This window comes from Colletotrichum higginsianum, chromosome 2, assembly GCF_001672515.1.
Source record: "Colletotrichum higginsianum IMI 349063 chromosome 2, whole genome shotgun sequence".
In the NCBI taxonomy this organism is placed as follows: Eukaryota; Fungi; Ascomycota; class Sordariomycetes; order Glomerellales; family Glomerellaceae; genus Colletotrichum; species Colletotrichum higginsianum.
In genome coordinates, this window is record NC_030955.1 from 1,534,279 (window position 1) to 1,554,028 (window position 19,750).

Here is a 19,750-nt window from a genome sequence, read left to right on the forward strand (position 1 = left end):
CGATTGAGCTAGCAAGGCGGGTCATTGAGTGGATCCGGAGACCTGTTGTTGAACACCTCGGGGATTGTACAATTCAAGGAGGATACTTGCAAGTCAGCATACGAAACTTGGGGATCCAGGATGGAGCCTGTGATGTTGGTGGCCGTTACGGACACTGGAGGCTGGCTGACGGTTGCGAGGTTGCGTGGGGTCAGCGTCCAAACGCCAGGGTTGAGACATACACATGTCTGTCAGTCAGCATGATCTTCCCCATGAGGCCAAAAACCGCACAACCCTCGCTCGTTTCCTTCTCTATGAACATGAGATTTCACCCACTACAAAACATAAGTGGCGGCTGGTCTACCCATGGCCAAGCTTCGTTGGGGAAGAAACGCATGCTCCCGAGGTTGTCTCGGCGAGCCGGTCAATCAAAACCCTCTTCTCGGTCTCGTCACTCACGGTATTCCCCTCTGACAGAGATGGCCAAACGGACACGGAAAACATCACCGTCACGCACACTGTGAACAAACGGCGGCCGCTAAATCGTGACATTCGTACACACTCGGCATCATGGACAAGTCGTAACTCTATCAGCTTCTATTCCCTGAAGCTACAAACACCTAACCAGCCAAGGCTCTTATCTCTCCTGAACCCCGCGGCCGGTATTTTGAGATTAAGCAACCAACCCTAATGCAGAAACAAGCGTGAAAACCCCGGACCGTTGCTCGTCCGTCCATTCCTCTTCGTCTTCTTCTTCTTCCTCTGCCTCCTTCTTCCTCTCTTAACCCCGGACCGCCGCACCCAGCGCGCCGCCCGTGAACTGGGTTCCTCCGGCCTGCCGTTGGGGGTTGCCGCCCGTCCGCGCGCCGCCGCGGTTGCCGCCTCTCGCGCCGCCGCGTCCTCCGCGGCCGCCGCGGCCGCCCTGTCTCTCGAACGCGTTGGCCGAGCCCTGCGTGCGCTGCTCCAGTGTCCGCTCGTTGGTCTCGATGAGCGCGCTGGCCTTGTCTGAGAGCGTGAGGGCGAGGCTCTGCAGGCGGCTGAGCTCGACGCCCTTGCGGAAGATGACGGTCGATGTGACCTGGTCCAGCGACGCCGCAAGCTCCTCGTGGCTGATCATCTTGCTGACGATGGCGAGCACCTTGCTGGCGTCCAGCTCGAACATGTTGCTGAGCGTCTCCACGGCGAGCGTGTCGTAGAAGGGCGCGTACGTGAAGAGGTACGTCCGCAGGCCCTCCTCCTGGATCTGCTTCGAGAGCATCGTCTTGATGTCCTCCGTGTTGGGCATGAGGTCCCAGATCTTGATGCTGTGGATGAAGGTGGTCGACTTCTTCCACTCGCCCGCCGCCAGGGCCTTGGAAGCCTGCATGACGTGGTCTCTTGTGTTCTCGGGCGGGCCCGTGAAGATCTGGCGCTCGTGGTACTCGAGCATGCGGCGGTACGTCTTGCTGATGACGCGCTTCTTGACGTCGGGCGACGAGCCCGTCTGCGCAAGCAGCGGGATCTCGAGGAGCATGCTGCACGTCAGGTACACGCACTCGAGAAGCTCGAGGTTGATGTGCATGTGGAAGGGGAGCTGGCGCTGCTTCTCCAGCTTCTCCTGCTCGGGCGACACCTGGCTGTACCGCTGGATCATGACGCCCTGGGCGAGCAGCTCCTTCTGGCGACCGCTGCCGCAGATCTCCTGCAGGGTGTTCTGGGCGTCGTAGACGAGACCCTGGCGGAAAGCGCAGAGGCCGACCTGGACGAGGGTGCGGTTGTAGAGGATCTGGGAGAGGACGTCGAAGTTGGGGATATTCTCTTGCAAGTGAGACATGAGCATCATGTCACGAGCCTTGTAGTACTCGTCGTGCAGAGCGAGGAAGTAGACCTGGCAGAGCATGGCGCGGGCGCGGAGAATGCCCTCGGCGTTGATGAAGAGGTAATTGCAGAGGACGTTGACGAGGTTGCCGGCATCCTGGGCCTGGTCGCGGGGGGTGATGACAGACTCGATGCTGGACGAGACGTTCTTCCAGCAGTTGTCCTCGAGGATCTTAACGACCTGGGCAGGCTGCACAAACAGTTAGCAAAGAAACATCCCTACCACCAACACGCCATGTGGACACTACTACTGACCTTGAAGTAAACGTGCTCGAGGCGACGGGTGACGATACGGTTGATGCTCTCCTGGGGGATCTCGAGGTCGGCGTCCTTGCGGAGGTACTCGTAGTAGAGCATGCCGCGGAAGACGGTGTTGTAGAGGGCACCCTCGTCCGTGAGGCGGTCGATGTACTCGGAGGTATGCGGGTCGATGTTTTGGAGCGAGCGGGTAAGCTCGTCGTCCAGACGCTCGACGTAGGAAACAATGCTTCCGGGGACCTTGATGTACTTCTGGTCCTTCTCCAGCGCGGGGGGCTTCTCGTCGTCGTCCCACTCCTCGGCGTGCTCGACGACAATGTAGTCCTTGTTCTGCTCGAGGACCTCGAGGAGCTGGTTGAGCTCCTTCTCGGCGGCCTTCCAGTGCTCGACAGGCATGTAGGACGCGCCGCCGGAGCCGAGGTCGAAGCGGGTGGAGACAAGCGTGAGCAGGACGCGAATCTTCTGGTAGGGGGTGTTGGAGATCTCGTTGAGCTTCTCCATGATCTTGATCTGCTCCTGCTTATCCGTGTTCTTCTTTCCACGGGTCTCCATGATGCTGCGCAGGTGCTTGAAGATGCTCTCGGGGGTGAACTGCAGCGTGCGGCCGCCCTTTCCGACGGTGGCGAAGCCCTCGTCGTCGTCTTCGGCGGCCACCTCGACCGGCTCGTGGTAGCGGTCCGACTTCTTGGGCTTGGGGGCGACCTTCTCCTCCTCCTCCTCGGACTCCATGAAGCCATCGTTGTTCGCGCGGTAGGCCTCGACCTGGGACTGGTAGTCCTTGACGATCTTCTTGATCTTCTGCTTCACGGCGTTCAATCCACGGGCAGCGGTCGCGTTCATCTTCTTGGGCGTGACCTTCTGCTTGGCGACGGCCTCGTTCATGTAGTCCTCGAGCTCGGCAATCGTCTTGACGTAGACCTTGGGGGTCTTGGCGCCGTCCTGGAGTTTGGAGACCTGGCGGTTGAGCTTGTCGAACTCTGGGGGGGTGGGTGTGTCAGCGCACTTGGTGGACATCCCGCGGCATCTCAGCGCATCTTACCTGTGGAGATGGAGGCCCAGTCACCAATCTTTTGGCCGTTCTCGATGAGCTTGATGGTCGCCTCGAGTTCCTCAATGCGCTTGTCCTTGGCACTCTTGACCTTTACCCGCTCCTCGTCCTCGGAATCTTCGCTCTCTGACGAGGCATCGCGAAGGAAACGCGAGGCACCGGCCTTCTTTCCACCTTCGCTGTCGTCGGAGTCGGAGTCGGAGTCGTCCTCATCCTCCTCCTCGGAATCCTCCTCCTGCTCCTCCTTCTCCTCCTCCTCCTCCTCCTCGGAGTAGAGCTCCTCCTCGTCGGAAGACGAGTCGGTGGAGCTGTCGTCTCCGCCACGGAAAAATCGAGACATGTTGGCGATCGCTTTCGGTTCGTACAGACGGACGGTTTGGCTGATGCGACTGGGAAGCGCGGGGTCGACGGCAGTTGTGTTCTGTCGTCGGGTCGGACTTGTCACGGCGGGCTTGAGGGGCTCTTTGAATTGTGCAAGAAATTTCAATTTGGTGGGGGATTTTTTTGTGGTTAGCGAGGACAGCTGGGATCGGCTGGCGGAGCGGTACGCAGCTGGCAGTGGGGTCGAGTCACAGGTGCCAGTGGTGACAGTGAATGTGACTGCAGGCCTTGACTCGGTGGGGGGGGTTGGAGCCAGGTGGCAAGGTGGCAGACTCAGCTTCTGTTGTACGCTCGACTCACCACCGACTCACCACTAACTACCTACAGCAATCTTGTGGCTTGAGTGACTCAGCTCCACTGTCGTGAGCCACATTCTTTCCCCCTCCCAAGCAGCTTCCCGCCGAAATTTTTCAGTAGCACCGCCATTCCAGCGAGCTCGCGCCACCACGTGATCATGATCCCCCCGAAATGGCCTAGCGCGAATTGCTCTTGTTCCTTCCAGGACAGAGAGAGCTGCATACCCAAAAATTTCGATGGCGCGGCGAGGCTTGTTGTCGATGAACTCATCAAACACCGCCTAATACCAACAACACCATTATCGCGACTTTGGTCATCGCTGTGAACTTTTGCGGGACCAGTCGACCATTTTGTCCCTTTTTCTTTTTTTCTCCTCTGCACGCAGCGTCAGGTCGACATCGAATACCGACCAGGATTGCGCTGCGCCTTTCAATCACGATTCTCGCGTCTTGAAGGTCGCGCCTGCGACTCCTCGACTTGACGACTTTTCCCACGCCCGCGAAACGAGTCCATCATCGAGTCGAGATGTCCTTCCATCCGCCTCCTCCCCCCGGATGGGGCCCGCCGCCGCCGCCTCCTCCTCCTCCATCATCTTCCCTCCCTCCTCCACCTGCTGCACCAGCTCCCCCGCCGCCAGGTTATCGCCCCCCGACCGATCCCCAAATCGCCAAGTTCGCCCAAAAGAAAAAGGAATGGCTTCGCAGTCAGCGCAACCGATTTGGCGAGAAACGCAAGGGTGGCTTTGTCGAGACGCAAAAGGCCGACATGCCTCCGGAGCATCTGCGCAAGATTGTCAAGGATATCGGTGATGTGTCGCAAAAGAAATACACCAGCGATAAGCGCAGCTACCTGGGTGCGTTGAAGTTCATGCCCCATGCTGTCATGAAGCTTCTCGAGAATATGCCCATGCCCTGGGAGTCTGATCGAAAGGTCAAGGTGCTGTATCATGTCAACGGTTGCTTGACGTTGGTCAATGAGATCCCGAGAGTCATCGAGCCTGTCTTCTTCGCGCAGTGGGCGATGATGTGGACCTTCATGAGGAAGGAAAAGGCCGACAGACGTCTCTTCAAGCGCATGCGATTCCCTCCTTTTGACGACGAGGAGCCGCCCTTGTCATGGTCCGAGAACATAGAAGACGTCGAACCCCTCGAACCCATCCAGATGGAACTCAACGAGGAGGAGGATGCCGCCGTGTACGACTGGTTCTACGATCACAGGCCGCTCCTGGATACCCCCCATGTGAATGGCGATAGCTATCGATCATGGAACCTCAATCTTCAGCAAATGGCCACGCTCTTCAGATTGAGTCGGCCTCTTATTTCTGATGTCGTGGACAAGAACTATTTCTACCTCTTCGACCTCAAGAGCTTCCTCACTGGAAAGGCCCTGAACGTCGCCCTACCCGGTGGACCCAGATTCGAGCCTCTGTACAAGGACATCGACCCGAACGACGAGGATTTTGGCGAGTTCAACGCCATTGACCGAATCATCTTCCGCAACCCCATCCGCACCGAGTTCCGCGTGGCTTATCCCTATCTTTACAACTCTCTTCCGCGAAGCGTTCACCTGGCGTGGCACTCACATCCCCAGGTTGTGTTCGAAAGATCAGACAACCCCGATCTGCCCGCTTTCCACTTCGATCGGAGAATCCATCCCATTTCTTCACGTGCGGTGGCGCCAAAGAATCTTACAGTGAGCCACGAGGACGAGCTGTTTGGCCCCGGCAACAACGAAGAGCCAGAGGATGAATCGTTCGAGCTTCCTGCCGACTTCGAGCCGTTCCTCGCGGACGAGGACTTGACCAACGAGGACACGGCGTCGGCGATTGAGCTGTGGTGGGCTCCGTTCCCGTTCGACCGGCGATCAGGTCGCATGGTGCGGGCTCAAGATGTTCCCCTCATCAAGCAGTGGTATCTCGAGCACCCTCCTTCCGACAAGCCGCCTGTCAAGGTTCGCGTCTCGTACCAAAAGCTGCTCAAGAACTTCGTCTTGAATGAGCTCCACAAGAAGAAGCCCAAGTCGCAACAAAGTCAGAATCTGATGCGCAACCTCAAGCAGACCAAGTTCTTCCAGCAGACTGAGATCGACTGGGTGGAAGCAGGTCTTCAGGTTTGCAGACAAGGTTTCAACATGTTGAACCTCCTCATCCACCGCAAGAACCTCACTTATCTTCATCTCGATTACAACTTCAACCTGAAGCCCGTCAAGACTCTGACCACCAAGGAGCGAAAGAAGTCTCGGTTCGGAAACGCGTTCCATCTGATGCGCGAAATCCTGCGTTTGACGAAGTTGATTGTGGATGCTCAGGTGCAGTACCGTCTGGGCAACATCGACGCCTTCCAGCTCGCTGACGGTATTCTGTACGCATTCAACCACGTTGGCCAGCTTACCGGTATGTACCGTTACAAGTACAAGCTCATGCACCAGATCCGTTCTTGCAAGGATTTGAAGCACTTGATCTACTACCGCTTCAACTCAGCGCCGGTCGGCAAGGGCCCCGGTTGTGGTTTCTGGGCTCCCGCGTGGCGAGTCTGGCTTTTCTTCATGAGAGGTATCATCCCTCTCCTCGAGAGATGGCTCGGCAACCTTCTGTCCCGTCAGTTCGAGGGCCGTCACAGCAAGGGCGTTGCAAAGACCGTCACGAAGCAGCGTGTCGAGTCTCATTTCGATCTCGAGTTGCGTGCGTCTGTCATGGCTGACCTGATGGACATGATGCCCGAGGGCATCAAGCAAAACAAGGTCAACACCGTACTCCAGCACCTGTCCGAGGCGTGGAGATGCTGGAAGAGCAACATCCCCTGGAAGGTGCCCGGTCTGCCCGCACCGATCGAGAACATCATTTTGCGTTACGTCAAAGCCAAGGCTGACTGGTGGATCTCGGTCGCGCACTACAACCGTGAGCGTATCCGCCGCGGTGCCACTGTTGACAAGACGGTTGCGAAGAAGAACGTCGGTCGTCTGACTCGACTTTGGCTGAAGGCCGAGCAAGAGAGACAGCACAACCACATGAAGGACGGCCCGTACGTTTCGTCCGAGGAGGCTGTCGCAATCTATACGACCACGGTTCACTGGTTGGAGTCTCGCAAGTTCTCTCCTATTCCTTTCCCCTCTGTGTCCTACAAGCATGACACCAAGATTCTCATTCTTGCATTGGAACGTTTGCGAGAAGCATACTCCGTCAAGGGTCGCCTCAACCAGAGTCAGCGCGAAGAGCTGGCTTTGATCGAACAAGCCTATGACAGCCCCGGCACCACGTTGGAGCGTATCAAGCGCTTCTTGCTCACGCAGCGCGCCTTCAAGGAAGTCGGTATCGACATGAATGACAACTACAGCACCATCAACCCTGTTTACGACATTGAGCCCATCGAGAAGATTAGCGATGCTTACCTCGATCAGTACCTGTGGTACCAGGCCGACCAGCGTCACCTCTTCCCTGCGTGGATCAAGCCCTCCGACTCTGAGGTCCCGCCACTTCTCACGTACAAGTGGGCACAGGGTATCAACAACCTGGACAAGGTCTGGGAGACTGAGAACGGAGAGTGCAACGTCATGATCGAGACGGAACTGTCCAAGGTCTACGAGAAGATCGAGTTGACCCTGCTTAACTCGCTTCTTCGGCTGATCATGGACCATAACCTTGCGGATTACATCACGGCCAAGAACAACGTGCAGTTGACATACAAGGACATGAACCACGTCAACAGCTACGGTATGATTCGTGGCTTACAATTCTCTGCGTTTGTCTTCCAGTACTACGGCCTCGTCCTCGACCTGCTTCTTCTCGGTCCTCAACGTGCCAGCGAGATCGCGGGTCCCCCTCAAAGCCCCAACGACTTCCTCCAGTTCCGAGACAAGGAGACCGAGACACGGCATCCCATTCGTCTGTACACTCGTTACATTGACAAGATTTGGGTCTTTTTGCGGTTCACTGCGGACGAGTCCCGAGATCTCATCCAGCGTTTCTTGACGGAACAGCCCGACCCCAACTTTGAGAATGTCATTGGATACAAGAGCAAGAAGTGCTGGCCGCGTGACTCTCGTATGCGTCTCATGAGACACGACGTCAACCTTGGCCGAGCAGTCTTTTGGGATCTCAAGAACAGACTTCCCCGTTCCATCACAACCATCGAATGGGACGACAGCTTTGCCAGCGTCTACAGCCGCGACAACCCCAACCTGCTCTTCTCCATGTGCGGTTTTGAGGTCCGCATTCTGCCCAAGTGCAGGAACCAAAACGACGACTTCTCGGTCAAGGACAGCGTCTGGTCCTTGGTTGATAACACTACCAAGGAAAGGACTGCTCACGCGTTCCTTCAAGTGACGGAGGAGGACATCCAAAAGTTCAACAACCGTATTCGTCAGATTCTTATGTCGTCCGGATCAACCACATTCACCAAGATCGCCAACAAGTGGAACACGGCTTTGATTGCGCTCTTCACCTACTACCGTGAGGCGGCAGTGTCGACCGTCAGCTTGCTGGACACTATTGTCAAGTGCGAGACGAAGATTCAGACAAGAGTCAAGATCGGATTAAACTCCAAGATGCCGTCTCGTTTCCCGCCGGCCGTCTTCTACACCCCCAAGGAACTGGGAGGCCTTGGCATGATTTCCGGCTCGCACATCTTGATCCCCGCCAGTGACAAGCGGTGGTCCAAGCAGACTGACACCGGCGTCACGCACTACCGTGCGGGTATGACGCACGACGAAGAGACACTCATCCCCAACATCTTCCGTTACATCATCCCATGGGAGGCGGAATTCATCGATTCTCAACGCGTCTGGACGGAATACTCGCAGAAGCGCATGGAAGCCAACCAGCAGAACCGTCGCTTGACCCTAGAGGACCTTGAGGACAGCTGGGATCGCGGTCTGCCCCGCATCAACACCCTCTTCCAGAAGGACAGAAGCACCTTGAGTTTCGACAAGGGATTCCGCGCCCGGGCTGAATTCAAGATCTATCAGCTCATGAAGAACAACCCGTTCTGGTGGACCAGTCAGCGACACGACGGAAAGCTGTGGAACCTCAACGCGTACCGTACCGACGTGATTCAGGCGCTAGGTGGTGTTGAAACCATCCTCGAGCATACCTTGTTCAAGGCAACCGGATTCCCGTCCTGGGAAGGCTTGTTTTGGGAAAAGGCCTCCGGATTCGAGTGCGCACTCTCTTCTTTACTGATAAATATATGCTAACAGTTGATTTTTAGAGAATCCATGAAGTTCAAGAAGTTGACGAACGCCCAACGATCCGGTTTGAACCAAATCCCCAACCGACGCTTCACCCTCTGGTGGTCTCCTACCATCAACAGAGCCAACGTCTACGTCGGTTTCCAGGTCCAGCTCGATCTTACCGGTATTTTCTTGCACGGCAAGATTCCCACGCTTAAGATCTCGCTCATCCAGATCTTCCGTGCCCATTTGTGGCAGAAGATTCACGAGTCTGTGGTCATGGACTTGTGCCAGGTCTTTGACCAGGAGCTTGAGTCCCTCGGCATCGAGACTGTTCAGAAGGAGACGATCCATCCCAGAAAGTCTTACAAGATGAACAGCTCTTGTGCCGATATTCTGCTCTTCGCTAGCCACAAGTGGAACGTCACCCGACCTTCGCTACTGTTTGACACCAAGGACGTCATCGAGCCAACCACAACCAACAAGTTCTGGATCGATGTTCAATTGAGATACGGTGATTACGACTCTCACGACATTGAGAGATACACCCGTGCAAAGTATCTCGACTACACCACCGACAGCGCAAGTATCTACCCCTCGGCAACTGGTCTCATGATCGGTATCGATCTGGCTTACAACCTCTACTCGGCGTACGGCATGTACTTCCCCGGCCTGAAGGTTCTCGTTCAGCAGGCCATGGCCAAGATTATGAAGGCCAATCCTGCACTCTACGTCTTGAGAGAGCGTATTCGCAAGGGCCTGCAGCTGTACGCTTCCGAGAGCAACCAGGAGTTCTTGAACTCTCAGAACTACTCTGAGCTCTTCAGCAACCAGACGCAGCTGTTCATTGACGACACCAACGTCTACCGTGTAACCATCCACAAGACGTTTGAAGGAAACTTGACAACCAAGCCCATCAACGGTGCCATCTTCATCTTCAACCCCAGGACCGGTCAGCTATTCTTGAAGATCATTCACACTAGCGTCTGGGCCGGCCAGAAGCGTCTTGGACAGTTGGCCAAGTGGAAGACGGCTGAGGAAGTGGCAGCGCTCATCCGCTCTCTGCCTGTGGAAGAACAACCGAAGCAGCTCATCGTCACCCGCAAGGGTCTTTTGGATCCTCTAGAAGTCCATCTGCTTGATTTCCCCAACATCTCCATTCGAGCCTCTGAGCTGCAGCTGCCTTTCCAGGCCGCCATGAAGGTGGAGAAGCTTGGAGACATGATTCTCCGCGCCACCGAGCCGCAGATGGTTCTCTTCAACCTTTATGACGAGTGGCTCAAGAGCATCTCGTCATACACGGCCTTCTCGCGTCTGGTCCTCATCCTGCGTGCCTTGCACGTCAACCCGGACAAGACGAAGCTCATCCTCCGCCCGGACAAGACGGTCATCACTCAGGACCATCACATCTGGCCGACGCTCTCGGACGAGGACTGGATCAAGGTCGAAACGCAACTGCGCGATCTCATCCTCAACGACTACGGCAAGAAGAACAATGTCAATGTGTCAAGTCTGACGACCAGCGAAGTCCGCGATATTATCCTTGGTATGGAGATCTCCGCGCCGTCCATGCAACGCCAGCAGGCGGCGGAGATCGAGAAGCAACAGCAGGAGCAGCAGCAGTTGACGGCGGTTACGACCAAGACACAGAACGTGCACGGGGAGGAGATCATCGTCACGACGACGTCGCAGTTCGAGCAGCAGACGTTCGCCTCTAAGACGGAATGGCGCACCCGCGCCATCGCCACGTCGAACCTTCGCACCAAGGCCAACAACATCTACGTGTCGTCGGTCGACACGGATCTCGACGACGTCACCTACGTCATGCCCAACAACATCCTCAAGCGCTTCATCACCATCTCGGACCTCCGCGTCCAGGTCGCCGGATACCTGTACGGCTCCTCGGCGCCGGACAACGACCAGGTCAAGGAGATCAAGTGCATCGTCATGATCCCGCAGATCGGCGGCCTGCGCAACGTGCAGCTACCGCACCAGCTCCCGCAACACGAGTTCCTCGAGGGCATGGAGCCGCTCGGCGTCATCCACACGGCCTCGGGCTCGGAGCTGCCGTACATGTCGGCGGCCGACGTGACGGAGCACGCGCGCCTTCTCGACGCGCACCAGGCGTGGGACAAGCACAACACAGTGACGGTCAACGTGGCCTTCACGCCCGGCAGCGTGTCCCTGTCTGCCTGGGGCCTCACGCCGCAGGGCTACAAGTGGGGTGCAGAGAACAAGGACACGCAGAGCGACCAGCCGCAGGGATTCACGACGTCCATGGGCGAGAAGCGCAAACTGCTCCTCAGCCCCCGGTTCCGCGGCTTCTTCCTCGTGCCTGAGAACAACATGTGGAACTACAGCTTCATGGGCTCGGCCTTTGCCGGCATGGAGAAGAAGCCCATCCACGTCAAGCTGGACACCCCGCTGTCTTTCTACAGCGACCAGCACCGCCCCGTGCACTTCCACAGTTTCGCCGAGCTTGAGGACATCTGGGTCGACCGCACCGACAACTTCGCCTAAGGCCGTCGTCCATCTACTTGCACGTGGCGCGCACAGGCGGTGGTGGTTGGGTTCCGGGGAATTAGAGTTTTCTCTTCTCTTCCCAGGGCCTCGCCTGCGTGAAGTCGTCGGTCTGGCCGACATGACGGCCGAGAAAAAAAACAAAACAGGCAAACACGGGTGTCGATCAACGAGAAACCCTAACACCTTGTGCAACCAGTACTTTGGACTTTTTGGGGAGGGAACGGATAGTGAGAGGGACACGATTCCTGCATAGTGAAGTGTTTTATCTAACGAGCGGAAGAGGGGAGACGCGCGGAGGGATCTGTGTGATTAGGCAACCGGCGTTTGAAAGGTTTTTGGGAAGCCCGGACTCTGGACCCAACTGTACTATTCTTTTATTTCTTCTTCCTGTCTGACTATTTGCAAAATGGAATGGGGAGTTTCCCACTCCATACAGACCGACCCATGTGGCATCCGTCCGGCCTGTCGCCAAGGTGATGAACGACGAAGGATGACTTATCGCGCTGTCGAGGTGAACCATGGCCCGCGTCTCGATGAATGTCGCGAGTAGGTAATAATAGTATAATCACGCCACGCGAGTAGCAAGGCGACAAGGATTAGTCGAGAGTTGGGAGGGGCGGCGCTCATCCGACTCCTCTGTTCTGCCCATGGCTGCTTTTCTGATCACTGCGATCTGCCTCTCGTCGGCCACTAGCGCCGCTGGCTCCCTCGCCATCACTCGCAGTCGCTCCGAGCACTCGGGACAGGAACCGGGGCCAAGGAAAGGGGCATGACAAAGACGCACGACAGCAAGTATCTGACAATCCGGCTTGGCCTTGCCCGCAACGCATGCACACACACACACACACACACACACTCACACGCCACGCCACGTTCGCGTCCCGTCGGCACGGAAGAGCAACTGCGCCTCAACGGGCCCTCCGTCATACGCGGTTCCAAGGTTTGCGAATGGCGTCAAAGTTGGCGCGGAGGCGTGGTATGTCCATGAATAGAAACGTCCGCCAACGCGTTCCGAGACTTCCATGCAGCTGCTCATCTTGGAGACGCAGAACACGCCACCCGGCAGGGTGGGGGGGTGTTCCGGGGGCTTGCTCTTCCTCGCGTGCATATGCGGGCGGGATTGGCATGCAGGTACAGTTTTTTTGGCGGGCTGCCGAGAGTGAGGAATCATCCCTCATCATCATAAAAGGCCCATCCTGTGGACGCCAAGGTCCATGAAGGGAAGGGGTGAACCTGCGAGCGCGTGATAACGAGCATCTGACGCCTCTTCCGTTGGCCTGCGCAGGCCCACATTGTTCGTTTTTGGGGGGTGGTGGCCTTTTGCTATGCCGTGCGCCGGTCCTCCTTCGACGGGCCTTACCGCTGGGAAACTTGTCGTCTTCATGCGCGTTCTTCGGACGACTTTGACTACAACAGGCAAGGCGGCGGGAAGGCCGTTGAAGATGGAGGGTAATCTAATCGCTGATTCAGCGGGGTAAGATGGTCCGGGCAAATTTGGAGATTTCATGCATTAATGCGCCAGGGGGCCGGGTTAAGAAAGGGACCCCCTCCCCTTTTCTTTTTTGGTCCGTTTGTCTTGGGTGACCAATTTTGCTCCGCCAGTGCCAGATGATGGGTGCTGGTGCGATAGAACCATCGTCCCCCTTGGGGCTGATCTGGGGCGGGCTAGCTGCCCTGTGAATATTGAAGCCGGGGGTTCGTCAGTGCAGACGGACAGACGGACATGGTAAAGAAAAAAGGACCATGTCCGATATGGCGGCAACGAAGGGCTACTATTGGCATGGGGGACGAACGTGTTTCCGTCCTCTCTCGGGCCTTTTCGACTGTGTCCTGAAATTGCAGCCTCGGAAGGAAACGTCATCGCGATGCGGCATCCTGGAAGATGGGAGATGGATGATGGAGAGGGGGTCGGCATGAGCTTAAGGTGCGGCTGACAATGGCGAATTGATCCTGTATTGCGTATCTCTTGGCCCAGGGCACCGGGAATGGGCGCGTCCTGGCGTCCTCGTTGGGCGAACAAGGGTTCAGGAAAAAGCAAAGGGCGACAAGGAGCGGAGATTTTTGGTCGTGGAGATGTGGCTGCTTTGGGGGCCCTAAAGTGACGATCGAGGCTTCTCGGTGCCGCACGCCGGCAGACGATGCAGAGTGAGCCACATGGCGGCGCATGAAGACGGCGAAATGACCTCTGGATCAACCCCCGTCGACCGAGGGGGAGGGGCCGCACTCGATCGGGCGACTTTTAGGTCTCTCCACTTTAGCAACGTAGGGACGAACTATTGAGGCTGGGGGGGGGAGTGGCACGGTGGATGGGAGGTAGCTCGGAGATGGGTTCTGGTTTCGGGGCTTGATTCTGGTCTCCAAAGCTCTGCGTTTGGTTGAGGACGCAAGAGACGTATCGGCAGGTCCGTAAGAGATGGATGGGTTGACGCTGGCATTTAGTTCTCTTGGCTGTGCTCGTTGGCGTATCGGCGATTTCGGAAGCCTGGAAGCTGCCTTGAGATTCAGTCGCCCCGGCGCGGATGCCGAAATGCAGACAAGCAAGGTGGCTCGAAGTAAATCAAACGTCTTCGTAGAGGGTGCTGTCGCGGATCTCAGGAGACGTTCGGAATCGACCTGCCGACGCCAACTCGCGACACGTTTGCCTGATTAACCTTTGACTGTTAGGGGCAGGCTGGCATGCCTGGACCGCCGAAGACGCAAACATTGACCAGGTCTTCGAGGCAATCAAGGTTGGCCTCTTGTTTAGCACAGAAACCAACCGAGTTTAGTGTGAGCTGTGACAGGCTTGGGGACCCTTACAACGGCCGACGTCTCCCAAACCACGGGGGCTTCAAGAGAGGCGAGCCGTCGACGCGAGTGGGGGAGAGGGGGGGGGGGGGGTCCGCAGGACTGAAGTGACTACCGTCCTGGAAGCGTTGGTAGATCCGGGCGTGCAAAATACAGGCGGCCCTGTAGTAAGGGACCGATGGGCTCCCTCCTCGTGGACATGAAAGCATCTGTAATTGCGCGATGATTAGGACATGCGGGGGTTGTTGTAGACAACTCCTGCTGTTGAATCTAAATGAGGTGTCTTCTGCCGAGCGGATGACCAATCCTCCAAGCGTGAGAAACGCTATCAATCTTGGGGTCATAGGCGATACAGACCCATGAAGCCTCGCTGGCTAGGCCAGGCAGGGGCACCGCTGTGCCATGGACGAACTCTTTTTGATCGTATGAAAGATACTCCGTATCTGAAGCGCGGTATACTTTCTTTCGGCTCAAGTCCGGGGGACATGTCCCTCAGGTGCCCTCAGGTACAGGTGCCTTCAGGTAAGTCCAAGATAAAGTCGCCGGGTTCCCTGGTTTGGAAGAGAATCGTTTGTGCAGGCCTCGCCGTAGGGCCGGCTGTCATCCGGTATACATAGTAGACCGACAGACAGTCTGGGCTTGGGATTGAGGAATAAAGGTTTACGGCACGTTCGAGGACCTAGGATGGGGTAAGGAGGATGATCCCAGAGGCGTGTCAGAGAGAGTGAAAAGGATGCGGTAAACGCGAGAAGCAACCCGAAGGCGAGGGCACAAAGCGGCAGCATCTTCATGGGGCATCGTGGTTCGGGAGGTGGGACTGAGAGCAACAACCCATTCGAGAAGAAAAAGAAGAAGAAGAGGAAAACCGACAGTGGGTAGAGATGCCAGCCGCAATGGGAACCCTACCCGCCTACCCGCCATTGCTTTCGCTGGGCCGAGCTACCGAGACGTGAGCCATGCGATGCACGCGCAGTGCATCTTTCTGTACCTGTGCTTTCGCGTGGAGATGGCGTTTTGGAAGAAGTCGATCTGTCTCGACGCGGGGTGCAACAAGAACGAGAGCGACGTTGCCTGTGCCGATGCCGATGTCAATGCTGACGACGATACAGAGTATCAAACTGGCAGGACGCGCAATGCTGCCTGAGTGCCGGAGTCCCGGGACTAAACTGCGGCATCGTGCTCCGCCGGGAGTGGGAGTGAGAGTTCACGCAGCCGAGCTCCGTGATGGAGAATGTACTCTGTAGGAGAGAAAGAATCCCATCCCGTCCATCCCATGTCTGTTCCGTGGCCGTCGGATCTCTTCGTCTCTGCGAGGTTGGGACGAGAACAAGGCAACGGGGCAACTTGACTCGGTCGGATGGGCCTTGAAAGATTCCTTGGTCAATCAAGTGTCTGTCGCATCTCTCTGGATGGCCTGGTCTCTCTACTCTGTAAATATGTGCATATCCCGGCCACATCCCTCCGGCCCCCATTTCCTGCAGGCCCGTCGTCTTTCCGGGATGTTCGTTTCGCGATAGGAAGTCTACCCGACTGGTAGAGCCATAGTTCAAACACCATCACGTACTTCACGCCGGGTACAGTAGAGGAGAAGAACGAAGGGGAATTGCCTAATCCAAATCCATTCGACAAGCCAGGATGAAGATGGAGATAGAGACGCAGGTCCCAGTAGTGAGCACCCAGTAGTGAGTGCCAAGCACGTGGGTGGGTACCGCCAGAGTGGGCCATGATCCGAGTGCTTTTCCCACGCTTTCCCCAAACGGCGTCCAGACCCCATCTGTCAAACCATCGCGCCTACCCCTTCTCCAGGGCTGCGTTCTACCTACCTACCTTACCTAGGTAGGTACCTACCTACCCACCTAAGGTACCTAGGTTCTACATAGGTACCCAAGCACCTAGACAGGTAGGTATCTGTATCCGTAGTCAAGTAACTAGCTACCTAAGTAGGTAGTTACTTCGTGTACAGCTTCTCTCGCCCTTCGGTTTCCTATGAGGCTCGGCCCGCAATGAGGACTGTGTGTCTGACCCGACTCTCGTTGACATGTCTTACTTTTAGCTATCCAAGGGAGGTGGTGCGGGACGACCTTCCATTTTTGAGGACGGTAAGACAGACGGACGGGAACAAGGAGAGACAGATGGACGGAGAAGAGACGCTTGTTCAAAAGTCGCTTCGAGGTACTCCCCCACCAAAACTGTGCGGTATGAGACCTGGGGTCGACCTGGGGCCACAACAATCGCATTTCCCATCTTGCCCAGCTGCAGCTCCTACACCATTTACATCATCTGCATGCATCACGGCATTGGAGCTTTCTACCCGTGTCACAGCATTCTGTACCAGCTCATTGCATCGCATCGCATCGCATCGCATCATAGATTTGCAATTTCTTTCTTTCTCCTTGCCTAACCGTCTTTGCCGTGCCTCCTCGACAACAACGCAGAATCTCTTCTCTTGGCCACGAGTCCAGTACCAGCGTTCTCGGGTATTGTCTGCCTTCGTGTCGTGTCGTGTCGTCTCGTCTGCCCATTGGAATCTCCACCCCGGGCCCTCATCACCACCGTCGTCGCCGCCGCCGACTCCATCCCTCCAAGCCCACCATTTCTTCCACACGTCTGATCGTCGTCCCCGTGTCCACAAAGTTGCCAGAGTTGTCCAACGCCCAGCCATCCGATTCGTGGTTGACGACTCGGTGGGGAACCGCTCAAAAATTCAAAAATTCAAAAATTCAAAAAAAAAAAAAAAAAGGTGCGAGCCCCTCGCTCGATTTCAAATTCTCAAAGAACCCCCCGGCCACGCCCACCTCTACGACGACAACAACGACGACGACGAAGAAATAAGGTGGTCAGACGCTAGAATGGAGTCCCACTCCTTCTAGAAAGATTGGCCGGGATCCCTGGGCCGCATAATTGATCTTTTAATTGCCAGGTATGCGTGAAACGCGTTTCCTTCATGCGATACCCGTCTGACCCCCTGCTCAAGCTTCACCTGCAACCCCTCCCATAACCAGTCCATGTCTTGACGAGGCAAGCTTGTTCGCTAGCCGCAGCGCAGCGCAGCGTCTTGCCCTCCCTCCTCCTTTTCGTCCCAGCTTTCTTCCTGGCTGGCTCGGCCCTACCCTGACGAGCCAAAATACTCGCCCCAGACCAAGGCACACACCATCACTCTACGAGCCCAATCCTGTCTGACACCAACCGACCTACCTCGTCATCCTCATGTACCTACCTGCCTGCCTGCCTGCCTGCCTGCCTGCCTTCAAGCACCAGACGCCCAGGATGCGCATTGAGTCGCACAATCTTACAATTGTCGAAAGCCAGGGGGGCACTTTGCGTCTACTGACGCCCAACACATTCCTGGATTAGTTGGGTATTGTCAGCAAGAATCTCGGCCTAGGCCAGGTAGGTAGGTAGGTGTATGAGAGAGCGCGCCGCCGAGGATGTCTTCAAGTCTTGGAGAAGAGATGAGAGGGCATTGGGCTTCAGGTGGCTGGCTATGTGCACGTGGGTGAGCGCACACCCGCTCGTCGCAAACAGATGGATAGTCGGTTCGAGTGAACCGCTATCATCCCATGGTTTCGACGACAACGAGTCGCACACGTACGTCCCAAGTCCCAGAAATCTTTCCGCCGAAAAGAAAGGGAGAGAGAAAAAAAAAAAGGGCGGTTACCCCACAAGCTAACCGGTCTTGTCGGGTCCCCGTCCGCTGAACCCTTCATCCCATCCCATGTTGTCAACGCGCACGCCGCCCGCCTGGTTCATCAGCCGCCGCCTTGCCGAACCAGAACCTCAACAGTGGCAGCGTACTGTTTCTCATTTCGGTCATATCCAATCGCATGCGCCTTGGGGACATACTCGTATAACTTTGTATGGTCTCGCAATGGTGTCCGTCCGCCGACCTGCCACATTCGAATGTATCAACGTCAAGGCGACGGCCGACTGACTGACATGGCTATTCTTACGTTTGGAGCGCAATCCCCCCCTCCCTGCTGCTGCGGACGCACTCATGTTGAACTTGCCAGGGTCTCTGGCCTACCGGTACCGCTGCTCTCCTCCTCCAGTAACCTTGCCGGAACTCCTCAACCGAGACTTCGAACGTGGGAGCTGACCGTCACTGCCACCGGCGTGACGAAGATCAGGGCAAGGGAAGAAAGGGTCGTCCTATTGACCTCACAACGGTCGGCCTTGGCTGGCGTCTGTCTCCCTCGCCCGGCAGTCCCTTGTACGGACTTCTCGGCAATCTGCCCGCTAGGACGAGTGGTTGTTGCAACCTTACCGTCCTCTCGCTGGCCCTATCGCGTACCGGAGCGGCGATTTCTCTTTCGTGGTTCAGATATAACCCCTCCCTGCATCAGATATACCCCCTTTAGGGCCAAGGCATGGCTTCCCAGTGTTCTACCAGCCGATTTTTCCTTTCCCAAAACCTGCTGCTTGCCCCCGGCCGACTCCACTGTGTTCTCCAGAATGGGCAAAGCTGTCCAAGTTGTGTTGTTCGCTGGTGTTTTCTCTCCCAAAGCATAACCCCCGTCAAGAACGGCCCGGGGGGGGGGGTTGTCCCAGACCAGGGACTGGAGCTTCCGCACGCGCGCACACACACACACACACACACACACCCACCCAGGCACACTCACACACAGAAATCAACTGCCTTGAGCCAAGAGCTGCTCCCCCTGCTCCCCCTTCTTTCTCTCTAATTCTCTCACTCCCTCACTCACCCACTCTCTTTCTCTCTCGCTCTCTCGCTCTCTCTCTCTTTGCCTTTCCAGTGAAGCAGGGGGCCGAGCAACACGGGCGGCCTTTTTTCTTACTCATCCCGTAGTCAAGCCCTTCCCTACCAGCAAGTGCATGGTAGGGCTCGTTTCAGACATCAATCCCTCACGCGGATGGAGGGCTTTTGGATTCCTCCCATGCGGATTTCTAGCCCTCTGTATTTCTCTGGGTCGCCTAGCCTCCCTTTCCAGGGTTGATTGGAATCCATCCGGGGGGCTCTTGGAGTTCTGAAATTGTCCTGTGCCCTGTCTGTCAATCATTCTGGGCCGGTTGCCGTCACGCTCACCCCTCGCCCGTTGCATCATCGAGGCCGGTCGGGACACTCCTGCTTCTATATCCGGCAGCGAAACCCATGGCATAAGATCCCCGAATTATGCTACCGTCATCGCTGGGCAAGGTTAGCTAGAGTCTCCGCAGCCTACTCGGGAACAGTCAACGTCTCGCACATGGCGAGTCGCTTATGTGCTTCAACTCGGCAACAAAAGCAGCGGTGGTGTACCCTCTTTCTCTGGCCTCACACCCTGTGCATGTTCTCTTCTTCCTCGCCCTCCGTCGTCCACTTCCCATACACCCCAGACAGAGTCCACACACGACGCTCTATTCCTCTTTTCAATAAGGCACATCGGACGATATAATGCAGCCCTTGCCCCCGTTCGTGCTTCCTCTCTTTTGAACACCCTTCAATACTATATCACT

At 56.5% G+C, this 19,750-nt stretch overlaps 3 protein-coding genes across 3 annotated transcripts; 2 read left to right on the forward strand and 1 right to left on the reverse strand.

The window, feature by feature from the left end:
• Positions 1–760: 760 nt before the first annotated feature.
• On the reverse strand, positions 761–3,482 carry CH63R_02226 (Eukaryotic translation initiation factor 3 subunit C; the record flags this gene model as incomplete). The annotated part of the gene is made up of 3 exons (XM_018297201.1): positions 761–2,026; positions 2,092–3,071; positions 3,134–3,482. 3 exons carry the CDS (start codon positions 3,480–3,482, stop codon positions 761–763), a joined length of 2,595 nt encoding a protein of 864 aa, XP_018162017.1.
• An 863-nt stretch (positions 3,483–4,345) lies between these two features.
• On the forward strand, positions 4,346–11,506 carry CH63R_02227 (PROCN domain-containing protein; the record flags this gene model as incomplete). Its single annotated transcript, XM_018297202.1, has 2 exons — positions 4,346–8,973; positions 9,025–11,506. The coding sequence occupies 2 exons, from the start codon at positions 4,346–4,348 to the stop codon at positions 11,504–11,506; spliced, it is 7,110 nt and encodes a 2,369-aa protein (XP_018162018.1).
• A 3,751-nt stretch (positions 11,507–15,257) lies between these two features.
• On the forward strand, positions 15,258–15,440 carry CH63R_02228 (uncharacterized protein; the record flags this gene model as incomplete). The annotated part of the gene is made up of 1 exon (XM_018297203.1): positions 15,258–15,440. The coding sequence occupies one exon, from the start codon at positions 15,258–15,260 to the stop codon at positions 15,438–15,440; it is 183 nt and encodes a 60-aa protein (XP_018162019.1).
• Between the last annotated feature and the right edge of the window lie 4,310 nt (positions 15,441–19,750).